The sequence below is a fragment of the Lissotriton vulgaris genome, chromosome 10, assembly GCF_964263255.1.
Source record: "Lissotriton vulgaris chromosome 10, aLisVul1.2, whole genome shotgun sequence".
NCBI lineage: Eukaryota > Metazoa > Chordata > Amphibia > Caudata > Salamandridae > Lissotriton > Lissotriton vulgaris.
In genome coordinates this window covers 749,456,238-749,471,864 of record NC_141698.1, presented here as the reverse complement: position 1 = coordinate 749,471,864, position 15,627 = coordinate 749,456,238, and the positions used below count along the sequence as shown (strand labels likewise).

The 15,627-nt window shown below is 46.8% G+C and overlaps 1 protein-coding gene across 36 annotated transcripts in view; it reads right to left on the bottom strand.

Moving 5' to 3' along the window:
* ABI1 (abl interactor 1) overlaps positions 1-15,627 on the bottom strand; it is a 391,827-nt gene that overhangs the window by 132,234 nt on the left and 243,966 nt on the right. For all 36 annotated transcript variants that reach the window (XM_086941617.1, XM_086941621.1, XM_086941633.1 and 33 more), the window contains one exon: positions 14,402-14,542. In XM_086941617.1, the coding sequence (XP_086797743.1) occupies positions 14,402-14,542 (141 nt within the window). The remainder of the gene's footprint in view (positions 1-14,401; positions 14,543-15,627) is intronic.

The window sequence follows — 15,627 nt, the reverse complement described above, 5'->3', positions numbered from 1 at the left end:
GTACATCAAAACCGATGAGGGGAGAAGATATACGGAAGAGCTGGCCAGAGCGACCAGCGGCGACCTGGAAGAGCAAGACTGACATAGTTGTACTTTGGTTCTCTTTCATTTAGCTAAATAGGAATATTGCAGATAGTTTGTTGTTCCAGGTGCACTGGAGGTGAACCACGGATGCTTGATGCCCGAAGTTTGAGTGGTTGGCTCTACTTGTTTGTTCAATGCTGAGGTCAGTACTGATTGGGACAGATATTGTGACATTACGCACACCACTACTCACAGCAGGTTTACTTTGGCCTAGCAGAGAGGCCTTTAAGATGACAGGAGAGGGACTACCTCAACTTCTTTTGGGTCCAGTTATTTGCTACTCTCTGGCTGTATAAACTGTGCCTAGATGGCTACCTCTTATTTCTGCTTTTGTGGGATTCTAAGCGGTGAGTTGGTAACAAAGGCCCCTGTGCGTTACCCACTGTATGGTATCATGCCTGAATTGTTTTCGGTTTGATGCTGTAATCTTTGTTTGGAGCATTTCTGAATTTGGGGAGAGGTAGGGTGGAATTTAGTCTATGCTTAGTTGGGAGATTGCAGAGTGTGGGGGGCATATTGTGTTTTGCTTGGTGATTGCAATGTGTATATGGTTCCTACTTATTTCTCGAGCAATGCATCACTACCTGAGAGAGGGTTGGAGACGCATGGTTGATATAGATAGAGCTGGCCTAGTTATGGTGGCTCGGAATGGCGCAGGCCCAGGGTAGGAGAGTTTGCCATCTAACATGAAACATCAGGGGCCTTAATAATTTTAGAAAGCTGCGAAAAGTGATTGCTTATCTTACTAGACACAAGTTTGATATTGCTCTATTGCAGGAGACCCATTTGCCCATAGACCGTAAAATGGTCTCGCGTAGGCGTTTAAATTGTCCCTTTCATGCGGCGGAGTTCACTACACATGCATGCCGGGGGGTGCTCACCTGAGTTAACACTAGATCAGGGATTAAGTTGGAGGCACTTGAGGAAGAACCGGGTGGCCGGTACGTTAGCTCTAGATGCCAAGGGCAGGGAGTAGACCTACTTATCGTAAATATCTACGAGCCTAATTATGATAATCTGCAATTTTACCATGATTTGCTTGGACGTCTGAGAGGGGAGACCTCTCTGCCGCAAATATGGGGCGGGGGATCTTAACTGCGTGCTGGATCAGACATTGGAAAGATCCAGGTGCCCTGCACGGTAACCTGCGGCCAGAGCTATTTCTGATGCTGCAACCCAGCTGGACATGCCGAATGTCTGGTGGACGCACTCTCCGGCGGTGGGGGGTTTCACCCATTATTCAGCCTTGCATGACCTCCACACCAGAATCGATTATTGGTTTGTCTTTAGATCTCAGTATCCTCAGATCTGTGCTTGCTCGATTCTCCCCCACTCTTACTCCGACCATATCCAATAACACTGGACATCGAGAGTCCGCAGAAGAGGCCTGCTCCCTTCAAATAGAGGTTACCGTCATACTCTCTGCTACACAGTGTTTTTAAGTCAAAGATGGCTGAGGCCATAGAGAGTTTAAAAACAATATATTGGCTCTGTACGTCAGTTTTCCACTGTATGGAAGGCTTTAACACCATTGCTGCTTATGGTTTTCCCCTCCTATGCGGACTATTATGTTTTCCCATTGTTCATGACGAGCTCAGTCTATATTAGGGGGATAGCCATGTCAAAGCATTCTGGGGTCCTCCGTTCTATTAGGAGGAGATTGTCTAGTCTTGAGGATCGCTTGGTTGATCTAGAGCATGGGTACTCACAAACTTTCTCTCAGGGGCCAATTTTACAGTGTGGTTTGTGGCTGAGGGCCGCACCGGTGGGGGCAGGGTCAGTGGGGGAGGGGGGTGGGGCTAGAGCAAAAAAATAACTGTGACCATGAGGTCTCTCTCTCCCCCTCCCTCCCTCCCTCTATCACAGTCTGTCTCTGCCTCCAACTGTTTCTGTCTGCCCCAGTCTCTATCTCCTCACCTCACCTGGCTCTCACTCCCTTCTGCCCTATGTCACCTCATCCCCCCCCCTTAGTCCCTGCTGTCCTATGTCACCCTCTGCCATCTCACCTGGCTCTCACTCCCTGCTGCCCTTGGTCACCTCGCACCACAAATATCCGATTATTTTAGCATCTTTTTAGCACTTAAAGTGGCAATGCAGGGAATAGGATTTATTGTCTTCAATTCTGGCAGGCAGCAATTTGCATTCGGCACTCATACATATAGAAAGAAGCTGAGGAAAAAAGGCAGAAAAGGCAGACCAATTTGAAGGAATGTAATAAAGGTTAGTAAGTTCACCATTTGGAAGGAGCAATGCTATTTAAATTGTAGCAATATTATGTGAAATGTTGTCATGCCACAGATGCGATTTCTCAGATGTCAATATTTGAAAGATTAACCAGGCCCGGGGATACATTAAGCCACTGTAGGCAGCTGCCTGGCCGCTTGCAACTGCAAGTTGGCGCTAGATTGCATGGCAAAGGGAGTACCCAAACGCAAAATCTTATTTTGCCTGTGCTTCAGAAAAATTACTGGTGTGAAGTTGAGATTAATTAACTAATGAAAGCCATAAGTAAAAGTTCCTGCAAAGTTACCGAGCATGGTCACAATGTCTTTATGCTAATGTCAATATGTTTAGCAAAAGGGGCACAAACCACCCCAACCCCCCCAAGCCCCCCCCCCCCTCCTCAGCCACTGCTGTCCTCTGTCACCTCACCCTGGGCGGCGTGTGTCAGCCCGAGATGAGGCTGCTTTCCCAGCACCTACACAGCCGCACCCAGTACTTCACAGGTCTTTAAAAGACCATTCACATGTTAATGAGGCTTTGTTCACCTCTTCTTAGTGCCCCTGCAGCTGACCTCTGAATATCGCTGGAATCGCCTGGCCCGTCTCGGAGTCCGTGCTGTTGCAATCAATGGTGTTTGCGAACACTTTCAAAACTAATAACACAGGTATGATGTCTGTAAGGTCCGCGGGCCGCCAAAGAAGGCTTGCCGGGCCGCTGCCGGCCCGCGGGCCGTACTTTGAGCACCTGTGATCTAGAGCGAGATGTCTTGGCAGGTGGGGATGCCCGGGCTGCGGAAGAATTGAAAAATACATTAGAGGAATATCACGAAACCGCTGACAGCAAGCTCAAACACATGGGGAAATATGCAGCAGCCAAATCATATGGGGATGGAGAGAGGCCAGCTTCAGTTCTAGCGGCACTGCTGAGAAGTGAGAATCGGGCTGTGTGACTGAGCTGTGAACTGAGGTGGTGAGCTTCTGAGGGATCCATCTAGAATAGCAGACTGGTTTAGCCAGTCCCACTATGGTCTGTATCGCTCTAGAAGGACAGCGGATGAGGCAGCAATCCAATAAAAACTCAGAACACATTCAGATGCTGTGGTTGGCTAACAAGCACAGGGAGCACCTAATGAGGCCGTTGGATACTGGTGAAGTACTCGCTGAGCTAAATGCAATGCGTGCTAGAAGCGCCCCTGGGCAGGATGGCCTTAATCACACTAGCTACAAGGAGTATAAGGAGTTGCTTACTGCCCGATTACTCTTTTTGAAGAGATGGGGGGAGGATGCCCCACCCCCGAATGGTTGCAGTAGGCAACACAATTCTAAACACAATTTAACATTTAGCTCAATGGCTTTCCTACATAAATGCAGCTAGTTACTTTATCGATTACTTTTGTAGTCCCAGGACTGGATCCTAGTTTCAGGCTTGGGGGTCTAAGCTGGAAAGAGTTTAGCAAAAACGATTTGGCTATTGCTATGATCTTAAAGAAATATAAAGCTATTTCAAAAGTTCACACTTAGAAACTTTTAAATGAAAATCTGGCAATGTTATCCAATGGGAGGAAAATCAAGATGCAGTTAAAGTACGTTCTCGTTACTTTTGTAATCCAGGGCTGGGCTCCTAGGGCCAGCACTGGGGTCTCTACTTAAAACAGGTAAGCAACTACGTTTAAGTAGTAGCTACGATTTTTAAGGAATATTTGTAATTTTCAAAAGTAGACAGAAGAAATTTCACAGAAAAACAGTCAATGGTTTCCTATGGCAGAAATTTAGATTACTAGCAAACACGGTTGTGATTACTTTTGCGGTTCAGTACTGGGCTACAAGGTACAGTACTGGCTTCTCTCCTGATCACAGGGGAGTAATTCAAAATTCGTTTTTCGGCTGATTTTAGATGAATATTTTAACGTTTCAAAACTTCACACTTGAGAAGATTTTTCGAGTCCAATCAGTCAATGTTATCCTATGGCAGGAAAGTGAGTCATCGGTTTTCAGGCGAGTACCCGACTGGTGAAGTTAAGGTTCTGGGCATTTACTCAGGGGTCCCCCAGGGTCAGGTAGGTACAGTAGTTGGTACACCCTCAGCGGCACAAGGGCGGCCGGGTGCAGAGGTAGTTAGGCCCATTGTTATCCAATGAGAGGCAGGGGGCCTTCGGTTGGTGGCTGCTGGCTAGCAGGCCATGCGGCTGTGGGAGCTAGGCTCCTGGTCACTTGCTCAGGGCAAATGGGGAAGTAGAATAGGGTACAGGTTGCACTGCCAGGGGCACTAGGGCGGCTGGGTGCAGGGTGCTTTTGAGCAGTCGGGCGCTCAATGTTATTCAACGAGGATCTTGAAAAGAGAACAAAGGCTGCAGGCTCGGGGATGGTGGATCTTCAGGAGCGACCAACACTTAGAGGGGTAAGTTGGGATCTTGGAGGATAGGTAGGCACCCAGGAGTTGGGTACACAGGGCCGTGGGGCGCCGGGTGCAGGGGTGTCTTTTGAGGTCGGGAAATCGTACCCCCTGCTGGTCGTGGTCGAAGGGGTCCTTTGTCCTGAGGATGCAGGCGTCGTCTGGTCGTCCGCGCCAGGACCGCGCCCAGCGCCAGACCCCCTGCCCCTCGCGCTGCCCAGCCCCCCCGCATTACCTACGATGCCACCACCCTCCTAGCCCTCAACCCCGGTCGCGCCCCCAACTGCGTCCAAGCCGCTCCTGGACGCACCCATGGACCGTTCTCCTGCAAATTTAGCGGCACCGACAACTTCTCCGCCACGACCACACCACAGATTCCCGACCCCAACCACTTAGAATGCATCCTTCTCAACACCCGCTCGGTCCACAGGCACGCCATTGACCTTTGGAACCTACTTGACACCATCTCTCCTGACGTCGCCTTCCTAACGGAAACATGGATGAACGCTTCCTCCGCCCCTGACATCGCCATCGCTATCCCTGATGACTATAAGATCACACGCAAGGACCGCACCGACCATACAGGAGGAGGAATCGCTATCGTCCATAAGAAAACTATCCGCATCTCAACCAGCTCTGATGCCAACCTCGCCAACTCCGAACACCTTCACTTCCAGATCCACATCGACCCCAAGACCACACTCAGAGGCACCCTCCTTTACAGGCCACCAGGACCCCGCGCACAATTTAGTGAGGACATCACGGACTTCATCACTCCACACGCACTCCCCTCCAAAGACTACATCCTTCTGGGAGACCTCAACTTCCACCTTGAAAAGATCAACGACCGCAACACCTCCACCATCTTGGACAACCTCGCCAACCTCGGACTTAAACAACTGGTCACTTCCCCCACCCACATCGCAGGTCACACTCTCGACCCCATCTTCACCTCCAGCAACCATGTCTCCTTCAGCCACACTACGGATCTCCTCTGGACTGACCACAGCTGCGTTCACTTCACCTACAACAAGCCGAAACCCATCATCCACCCCCAACCAACTCTGCAAAGAAACTGGAACAAAATCACCACAGAACAGATCTCCACATCGCTCCTTCAAACCTCCCCAGCCCTCTCTTCTAACGCCAACGAAGCCGCCTCCAACCTCACCCTTTGGTTATCCAACACCGCCGACAACTTAGCACCACTGAAAAAACGTCAACACAAACTTGACATCAAGAAGGCCTCATGGTTCAACGACGACCTCAAGAAATCCAAGAAACTGTGCCGCTCCTTAGAAAAGGCCTGGAAAAAAGACCCATCCATCAGCAACAAAGACGCCTTCAAAAACGCCACCCGTACTCACCACCAACTGATCCGAAAAGCCAAGAAAACAGCATTCAAAGATCGACTTGACAACAACGCCCACAACAGCAAGGAACTTTTAAACATCGTCAAGGAATTTTCCAACCCCTCGGCCAACTCCAACGACATCACCCCCTCTCAAACCCTCTGCGATTCCCTAGCCTCTTTTTTCCACAACAAGATTGCTGACATCCACAACAGCTTTGACAACCAACCCGGAAGCCAACCCACCCCACCATCAGCTGACCATCTTCCCCCCGTTAACACCCTTAACGCCTGGAACCCAATCTCCACTGAGGACACCATCCGCCTGATGAATTCCATCCACTCTGGATCCCCCACAGACCCATGCCCTCACCACATCTTCAACAAAGCAGACTCCGTCATAGCTCCACACCTCCGAGACGTCATCAACTGCTCCTTTAACTCCGCCACCTTCCCAGAAGACTGGAAACACGCTGAACTCACCGCCCTTCTGAAAAAACCAACAGCAGACCCCACCGAACTCAAAAACTACCGCCCCATCTCGCTCCTCCCATTCCCGGCCAAAGTCATCGAGAAAGCTGTCAACAACCAGCTCGCCGCCTTCCTCGAAGCCAACAAATCACTCGACTCCTCACAATCTGGCTTCCGACCCAAACACAGCACTGAGACCGCCCTCATCGCAGCAACAGACGACATTCGAACTCTACTGGACAATGGAGATACAGTCGCCCTCATCCTCCTCGACCTCTGCAGCCTTCGACACAGTCTGCCATAGCACCCTTTTACAACGCCTCAGAAACATCGGAATCCAAGGAAAGGCACTGGAATGGATCACCTCGTTCCTCACTGGAAGAACCCAGAGAGTCCGCCTCCCACCATTCAAGTCAGAGGCCTCAGAAATCATCTGCGGCGTACCACAAGGATCCTCACTCAGTCCCACCCTCTTCAACGTATACATGAGCCCCCTCGCGGCCATCGCACGCCAACACAACCTCAACATCATCTCTTACGCGGATGACACTCAACTGATCCTATCTCTCACCAAGGACCCCAGCACCGCCAAAACTAACCTACACGAGGGAATGAAAGAAGTCGCCGAATGGATGAAACAAAGCCGTCTGAAACTAAACTCAGACAAAACAGAAGTCCTCATCCTAGGCAAATCCCCTTCCGCATGGGACGACTCTTGGTGGCCGGAAGCCCTCGGAAAAGCACCCATCCCGACAGACCACGCACGAAACCTAGGCGTCATCCTGGATTCTTCACTATCAATGAACAGACAAGTCAACGCCGTATCCTCTTCCTGCTTTAACATTCTCCGCATGCTCAGAAAAACATTTCGCTGGATCCCCTCCGAAACAAGGAAAATAGTCACCCACGCTCTGGTCACGAGCCGACTGGACTACGGAAACACCCTTTACGCAGGTACTACCGCAAAACTCCAGAAGAAACTACAACGAATCCAAAACGCCTCAGCCAGGCTCATATTAGACATCCCACGCAACGAACACATCTCTGGTCACCTTAAAGACCTCCACTGGCTACCCGTCAATAAGAGGATTACTTTCCGACTCCTTACCCACGCACACAAATCACTCTACGACATCGGACCAGAGTGCCTCAACTCTCGACTGTCCTTTTACACCCCCTCCCGCCAACTTCGCTCTTCCAGCCAAGCCTTCGCCACTGTACCTCGCATCAACAAGACCACCATGGGAGGCAGATCCTTCTCCTACCTGGCTGCCAAAACATGGAACTCACTCCCCGCTTACCTTCGCCTCACCCAGAATCACCTAGCGTTCAGAAAGCAGCTTAAAACGTGGATATTCGACAATTAATCCTACCCCCCTTCCTAGCGCCTTGAAACCCTCTGGGTATGTAGTGCGCTATATAAATGTTATGACTTGACTTGACTTGACTTGACTGCTTGTGGGAGACCCAGGGAGTCAGAGTCACAAGGGAGTCCGCTCCTCCGGGGTTTTTGAGGTTGCTGACCACTGGAGACGCCGGGGTTTGGCAGGAGCAGGTTCGAGGGTCGACAGGCCGGAAGGGCTGGGGCCAAATCAGTTGGTGTCTTCCTCTTCTTAGCAGCTGCGTGGCAGGTCTTGTTTCTTGTTCTTCTTTCTTGTTTCGGTATCTGGATCTAAGGAAGGAAGGTTCAGGGAGCCCCTAAATACTGAATTTAGGGGTGTTACAGGTAGAGCAAGGACAGGGACCAATAGGTCCCTGTCCTGGGGTGGGTACACCCCCCCTAGCATGCTCCTCTCCTGTGGGAGGGGGGCAGGAGCCGAGCTGTGATTGGGCAGGGTTCCCCATCTTCAAGATGGCTGGAGCACTGGGTCGTGCTTCACCTCGTCTCCCCCACCTGAGGGGTGGGGTTGGCACAGGCTGGCACAACCCCCTTCCTGACGTAGTTTTTCCTGCCAGTCTTCCCGCCAGAGTGGGGGGTCAGGACTGGTGGGGGCCAGTTGCTGGGTACAGCAAATGGTCTGGAGAAGCTCACAGAGGCGGCATGCCTTTGAAGCTTGCCCCTGCCCATCCTGGGGGAGGAGACCTAGCATCTCGCCAAGGATGTGCATTGTTGCAGGCCCAGGAGAGCGGGGGCTCTCCACCCAGGGGTCCAGCAGCATGTCTGCTGTGTGGAAGCCTCTGCAGCCACTCAACCCAGACATGGATTTTAGGTTAGGTTTCAGGGGGCATCTCTAAGATGCCATCTGTAGTGCATATCCCACACTGGCATCAGTGTGGGTTTAATGTGCTGAGAAGTTTGATATCAAACGTGTCAGTGTTCAGTGTAGCCATTATGTTGCTGTGGAGTTCGTAATGACAAACTTCCAGCACGATAGACTCTTAATGGCATCACTGTACTTACAGTGCCCAGGAATGGCCCTTGGTACTGTAGGGGCACAGGGCTCATGCACCTGTGTCCACACTACTGGCATAGGGCACCCAGCTAGAGGGGTGGCTGATGTATGCCAGGGCAGTGGGGTTGTGGGCATGGCACACAGGGATGTGTGCCATGTCGACTCTTTGTTTAGTTCTGCACCTAGACACTCAGCCTGCAAAGGCAGTGTGTGGGTGTCAAGGTACAGTGCCCCTAAAGGTGGCACAATAAGTGCTGCAGCCCTAAGGGGGCTTCTCTGGTCACAATGCCCTGGGTACCTAGGGTACCATTTACTAGGGGCCGACATGTGGCCAGAGATGCCAATTGGGTTTAGGCTTTAGTATAGTTTTTAGGGAAGGAACACAGGCCCTGATTGGCAGGGACCCAGTGCATACCTAGGAAAAGTTCATCAGGTATCAGGCAGAAAATGGGGGGGTACTGCAACAGAAACTCACTTTCTCACAGTCCATGCCCTGACGCCAATTAATATTACCAACATTGGGGATCTGTTCTCTGAGGGCAAGGCTCGCAGGTGGGCTGAGGTTGAGGGACACGCTTACACACCGCTTGCGCAGTTTCATTTCCACAGGTTGAGGCATGCTTTTTGTGAGATACTCGGGAGGACAAATTGGAACCACCTAAGTTTACTTCCTTTTCCTTCCTGCTGCGCTTGGATTCTCCTAGTAAGATAGTTTACAGCATTTCTAACATTTCACAGGACTACCGCAGGAATCATTTCATCATGGCTAGGTTGGAATGGCAGAATGAACTTTGGGAGGCTCTTGATGACACCACTTGACGATATTGCTGTGAGGGCACGCAGCATGTCTCCTTGAATTGGAGACTCCATCTCATACATTTTAAATTCCTCAACAGAGTCTATTATATGCCTGAAAGGTTGCATAGATTTGGCCTCCAAGATACCTCCGAATGCGAGCGCTGCAGTGTCAGCCTGGCTGGGTTCCTGCACATCGCCTGGTCGTGCCCAGTGATCGCAAAATACTGGAAACTTATTCCTGAACTTTGAGTGAAATCACTGGCCTTCCGTTGCCACTGGACCTGCTGTCGGCATTGCTAGGTTGCACAAGGCGATTGTAGAAAGATGTACGACAATTAATAGAAATGGGGTTATTGCTTGCAAAGCGTCGGATTGCGGTGGCCCCTTCGGTTGAAGACATGTCCAAAGACATGCTTTATTGTAATACACAATCGGAATTGTATAGTGAACTGACCGCCCCAGAATAGCCCTAAAAGCTTTTGGTGTCCGTATTAGCGCTATTTAGTTGGAAAGGAAGGAGACCGGTGAAACGGAGGGCGATGGCCCTGCTTGAGGGTGTTGATTGGGTCGAGGTCTTACTCCGCTGATCGAGCTGCCGACCATCCGGTTATCCACTGCATGTTTTTATATTCGCGCATATATTATACCCCTGAACGCTTTGATGTATGTCGATATAACAGACTGAGTAAATACGTTGTATCCATTTTACGATTGTATACCTGCTCAAAACTGATGTACCACAGTAATGCTTTTTTTTTTTTTTTTTACTGTTTTTCATATAAAAAAAAAAAAGAATTTCAACTCTTGGCCACGTAGTTAGCACACAATATACAAAGAGGAAAGTGCAACCATTTGGTTGCTTATAGTACTGTTTCTTGTATATTTTCATCTGTTTTTCTAGCCCTCGTTGGGATGAGGGAATGCAGAAGTGTGAGAAAGTCCAGTGACATTGATGATTTGTTGATATCTAAAGAAAAGAACGTATGTGGCCAGCGTGAAATGTGAATAACCGATTGAAAGTGTGTGTTTGGAAATTTAAATGATTATTTGATAATAAAGGTTCTTTGGAGAGTTTTGATTGAAAGATGAGTGGATTTTCTTTACTTGGAGTGATCTTAAATGTAATAACACAATGTGGATAATTCTATTTTCCATTTTAGAGTTTCAAAAGGTGAAGCATGTGTGTCTATCAAAAGCCATAGTAGTTTGTTATAATATTATTTCTTGGTTTCAGTGTTCTAATGCAGGAGGCCAGTTACCAATAAAATGAAACCTTTGTTCGATTGTATGGAGGAGGGAGTTAGGCTCATCCATGTTGTCAAAGTCTGTATTAAAATCTCCCAATTTTTATTTTTTTTTAAACTGTCTGTGACATGGTCTAATGTTTCTCTGTATACCTGAATTTGACATCGGAACCAGGCCTAGATTGGATGCACTATCTATCAGTGACTTTCTCTAGAGGCGGACAGAAATAACCCATCAAGGAAAGACTGGACTATGGTAAAACCTCAGCTCTAAAAAATGACCAGAGATGATGGGTTCTTAAATGCCACTCCATTTGACTTTTAGCAATGGCCCTGGTGAATTGTTGTGGTTGTAGTAGTTGTACAGTCTGGCAAGCAATGGCTGCCCCACCTCATCTTGGGTACACTACATACAAAACAGATCTTAAATGCCAAAGGGACTAATGTCCAATCTATCTTGGGACTCTGCAGGAATAAATGGACAAAAGGCAAGCAAAACTGTTGGCAAATACCACTCTAAAGTATTGCACGCAATCTTATTCATAAGCCTCTGTCATACGGATCTGTGTTCTGCTGTTGGACAGACTGGGTACATTTCTTAATCTAGTGGAGGTGACTTCATGGATGGAAAAAAATCTTAAGGATCAGCCGTCACAAAAAGGAAGAGATAATTGAGGTCAGAGAGCCAGCTTAGTAAAAACAAGGCCATGTGTAATGCAATGGGCTCCAACATTGACAGCACAATTAATATTTTTAAGCATCTGGTTTAAAGAGTTCAAAAGCACGGACACTGGAATCAAGTAGATCGAATGGTATTGATCACAAAGAAGTATGTAATGTAAAAGAAAAAACTGGTCCTAGCACACTGAAAATTTATATCAGTTAGCATGTCATGGGAGAGGTATTCACTGCCTGACAATGAAGGTTTTCTGTAAAGGTTTAGTTCTTCTGATTATCAAACCCAGCACCCCCACAACCCCACACCCTACCCCGCCTCCTCACATCACCTCCTTCAAGATCTGTGGGCTTTAAGAAGCAGCCTTTTTCAAAAGCTAGTTACTTAACACTTTAACAAATGAAGCTTCAATATCAGATGGCCTGCATGCACATGCCTATCTTTTTGAATGTATGCTTCACGTTCTCTTCGGGTATACTACAGCACGATGAAGAAACTCAAAGGAATAAATGTGCCTACGTTTGCAGCTTCTACTGGATAACGAAGTCTTTCTGAAGCTGAAAGAAAGGTCAATGCTGGAACGACATCATAACCTAGGTCAATATATGACACAAGCATATGCATCAATCAGGACATGTTCATGTATGACCAGAATTGAAAACATCTGATAAAAATCAATATGGTGGTATGACCAGGTGTATGGATTATTTACCGCCAACCTTTATTGTTCATCTGTCGATTTGATAATTTCCGTGGTTACTCCAAGTATTCTGTCAGAATCCTTGTCTTCACATTTGACCTCTGAAAATAAAACACTGGAGTCCCTAATCAACTCAGGTGCACCTCCCTGAAGAGGCCCAAAGACAATTAAATGAGCCTTGTGTTGCTTCTGTTCTTGTGCGAATAGATAATGGACCGGCAATATGAGCTGGACTGTGCTAGTGGCGCAGGATAAATGATTAGCACAGTTTTCGTTTTTATAACAGCAGAGATAAAATAAACACAAGCTTACAAAGCTAAAAGATTTGGCTTTTGTACTATGCATGAACACAACATAGGAGAACAAACAGAGCATGTACTTTGATCAACACACACAGATAGCCATTTTCAAATTCAAGTAACTGTTGTGCATACCAATACACATATAAGAATCAATTAATATAAATTAATAAGTAATCAAATTCAGAAGGGGTACATTAGTTGATTTGCTGTTAATGGGCACAGTGGGGTGTAGATTATGGGTCCAGGTGAAGATTTGCATCAGCAGCACAAGATAAACTAACACAAACAAAGCACAACAGGAAGACGAAGTACAATGAGTACCCATGTTAATGCGTAGTACGTGGGCAATGAACAATTTCAAAGATATCAACTTACACCATGTTGGACATGAGTAGCTCATTGAGGCCTGTTTTTCCTTAACATTTGGAGGTTTCAGGTATTTTTCCCTTTAAACGTACAGAATGCAAAGAAAAACAATTCCAACACGCTCTCATGCCTGAAATTACAGAAGACCAAGAACTTTCAACCTTTGTAATGTGTTTGAGTGATTCAGTGACAGGTGCAGGAAGCCATTTAAGTGAACAAACCATGCTGACAATATTAGCTATTGCAAATACCTTATTTTGTACAGGGACACATGCACACAGCAAATACATATGTATGTGCTTGGATTGTCATGTTTGTTCTAACTCGTGTTAACAAGACCAAGAAGGGAACATTTATCTTCTCTGGTGCACACTCTGTAAATGTGTCAACTCAAGAGATAGACTTGTGTGTTTTATCCCATCGGAAGAAGGGAGGAAAGCAGCAGTATCTTTCACTTTAAAAAAAAAATAACAAGAACCACAGTATCCTGTGTAATGATACAGTAGTGGAGCATCAGTCGACCCCTCCTCGCTCCACTCAAACGGTGTTTAAGGAGGTGGGATTTGCAAAGTGCACAGGTTGCTGGAGGGAGCACTGAACACAAGAGTTTCGACTTGGAGTCTGTAGGTACTGTAAGGTATGTGGAGTGCACTATACGACTTGTCGTTTTAGCTTTTAGAGCCAAATGTACTCTTACATTCAGGGGCATGGGTAGGACCTCTTAGTATGCCGCCTGTGAGTGAGAGATTTAAAAAAAGTGTACGTCAAAGGTTACCTCTATTTTCTTTCCTTCTTCCTATAGGACGGGACACCTATTATCTCCCTCATAGATTTCTATTCACATCAAATCATTTTAGCTCATGGTTACATACTGTAGATCAGTAGTCCAGGTGAACAGTGACGAATGACACCACATTATGAATAATACCTATTGCACATACTAGTACTCTGGTTGAACAAATATAGATTTGCAATTTAAAGAAACATTGAATGGAAGTGTTTCCTCCAGAATCAGTAAGTGTATGGTCAAGTAACAAATCCAGGATTAGCGCCCAGGTCCCTCAGTCATCAACTTTTCTGAAAGACACCTCCTAGATCCCATAAAAAGTAATCAGCACTAACCAGATGAGCAGTAGCGGGCAAACATTATTGTTATAAACTAGGTCTTCAAGCATACTGCACAGTTATCAGAGCTTTCCTGTAGCAATATTAGTGTGGTTGGGATCCTGCTAGCTATATGCAGGTTATTCATGGTTTAACTGAATGACTACTAACACTAACCATATTGCTGTAGTCCAATTCAGGAAACCATTCTGGTTTCGCTGCCTTCTGGATCATAAATTCCATAAAATGAATACATCCCACAGGAAGGATATTAGGTGCGTAGGTGAGAAGTTTATACCTGTGTGTTCTTGGTCTCTGGTTGAGGGAAGCTGTTCTGCCAGGACTGTGCTGGCTCCCAAGTCTGGCTGGACTAGTCATGTAATCATTTGGAACAGTAGGAGGTTTGACAGGCTCCAAGGTTTTATATGGAGTATTTCGTCTGAAGACACAAAGAAAAAAGTGAAAAGATGGAATCAGTTAAATCATAGACTTTCGATGCAAACAGCTAAACACCACAAGAAGATAGTATGAAACATTTTGATCAGTTTATAGGACACAAGTGAACAACAAACTCAAACATTTTACAGGAACAATTGACGTCATGCAGGTTCAACCGAAATTTCGTCTGTGATCGGCTGTTACAGCCACCAGAAAATGCACACTTGATTGTAAACAAGCATTTACAATGCAATAGGTCTCGCATTATTAAAGTTTGAGCTATTAGCATTGTAAATGACAATGCCTTTTATTTATTTGTTTTTAAAACCTGCAATCGGTGCATAGACACGCACTTTGAACGTATAGTCCTTACTTACGATGAGTAAGGCTGGTAGTAAAAGAGACTGCCAGCCTTGCTTCTCATAAGCATGGACTAGAAGTACAAAGTGCTTGTTTATGCACTGATGCAAATGAATAAAAGACATTGTCATTTACAATGCCAATAACTCAAACTTTAACAATGCGTGACCTATGGCATTGCAAATGCTTGTTTTTATTGGAGGGGGGAGGGATATGTTGAACGACATCTTTATTTGATAAACGCACACTTTTACTAATCCCCTACTGAAAGTGCAGCCTTAAACTATAATAGATCCAATTGCAAACAAGGGCAGTAATGTTAAGGCAGTTTTTTGTCTTTTTTAAATAAAAACATTACAATGAAAAAGAGGGGGATTTCCCGAGATCTGAATCATGACATAACTTTTGCTGTACTCGCTTTAAAGTGTCATTCAAAATGTCACATGTAATATATTGAAATGTCACACAATCATGCTGAAAACATTAAATTGTCACACATAGCCAAACTGAGAACTTGGCTGTTATGGTGGTGTGAGGCACGGGCGCACCAGCAATGCGTTATCCAGGCTCGTCGCAAGTGAAGCCATGCAAGTAGCAGTGCCACCGTGGCACGACACGGGGCATTGTTAAGGCCCGGAAGATCCTCGCCACAGCCGTTCAGTGTTTTTTAACTGCCCATGTCATGGCACTAACCAAGATCCGGGTCCGATACTTGAAATTAAACAT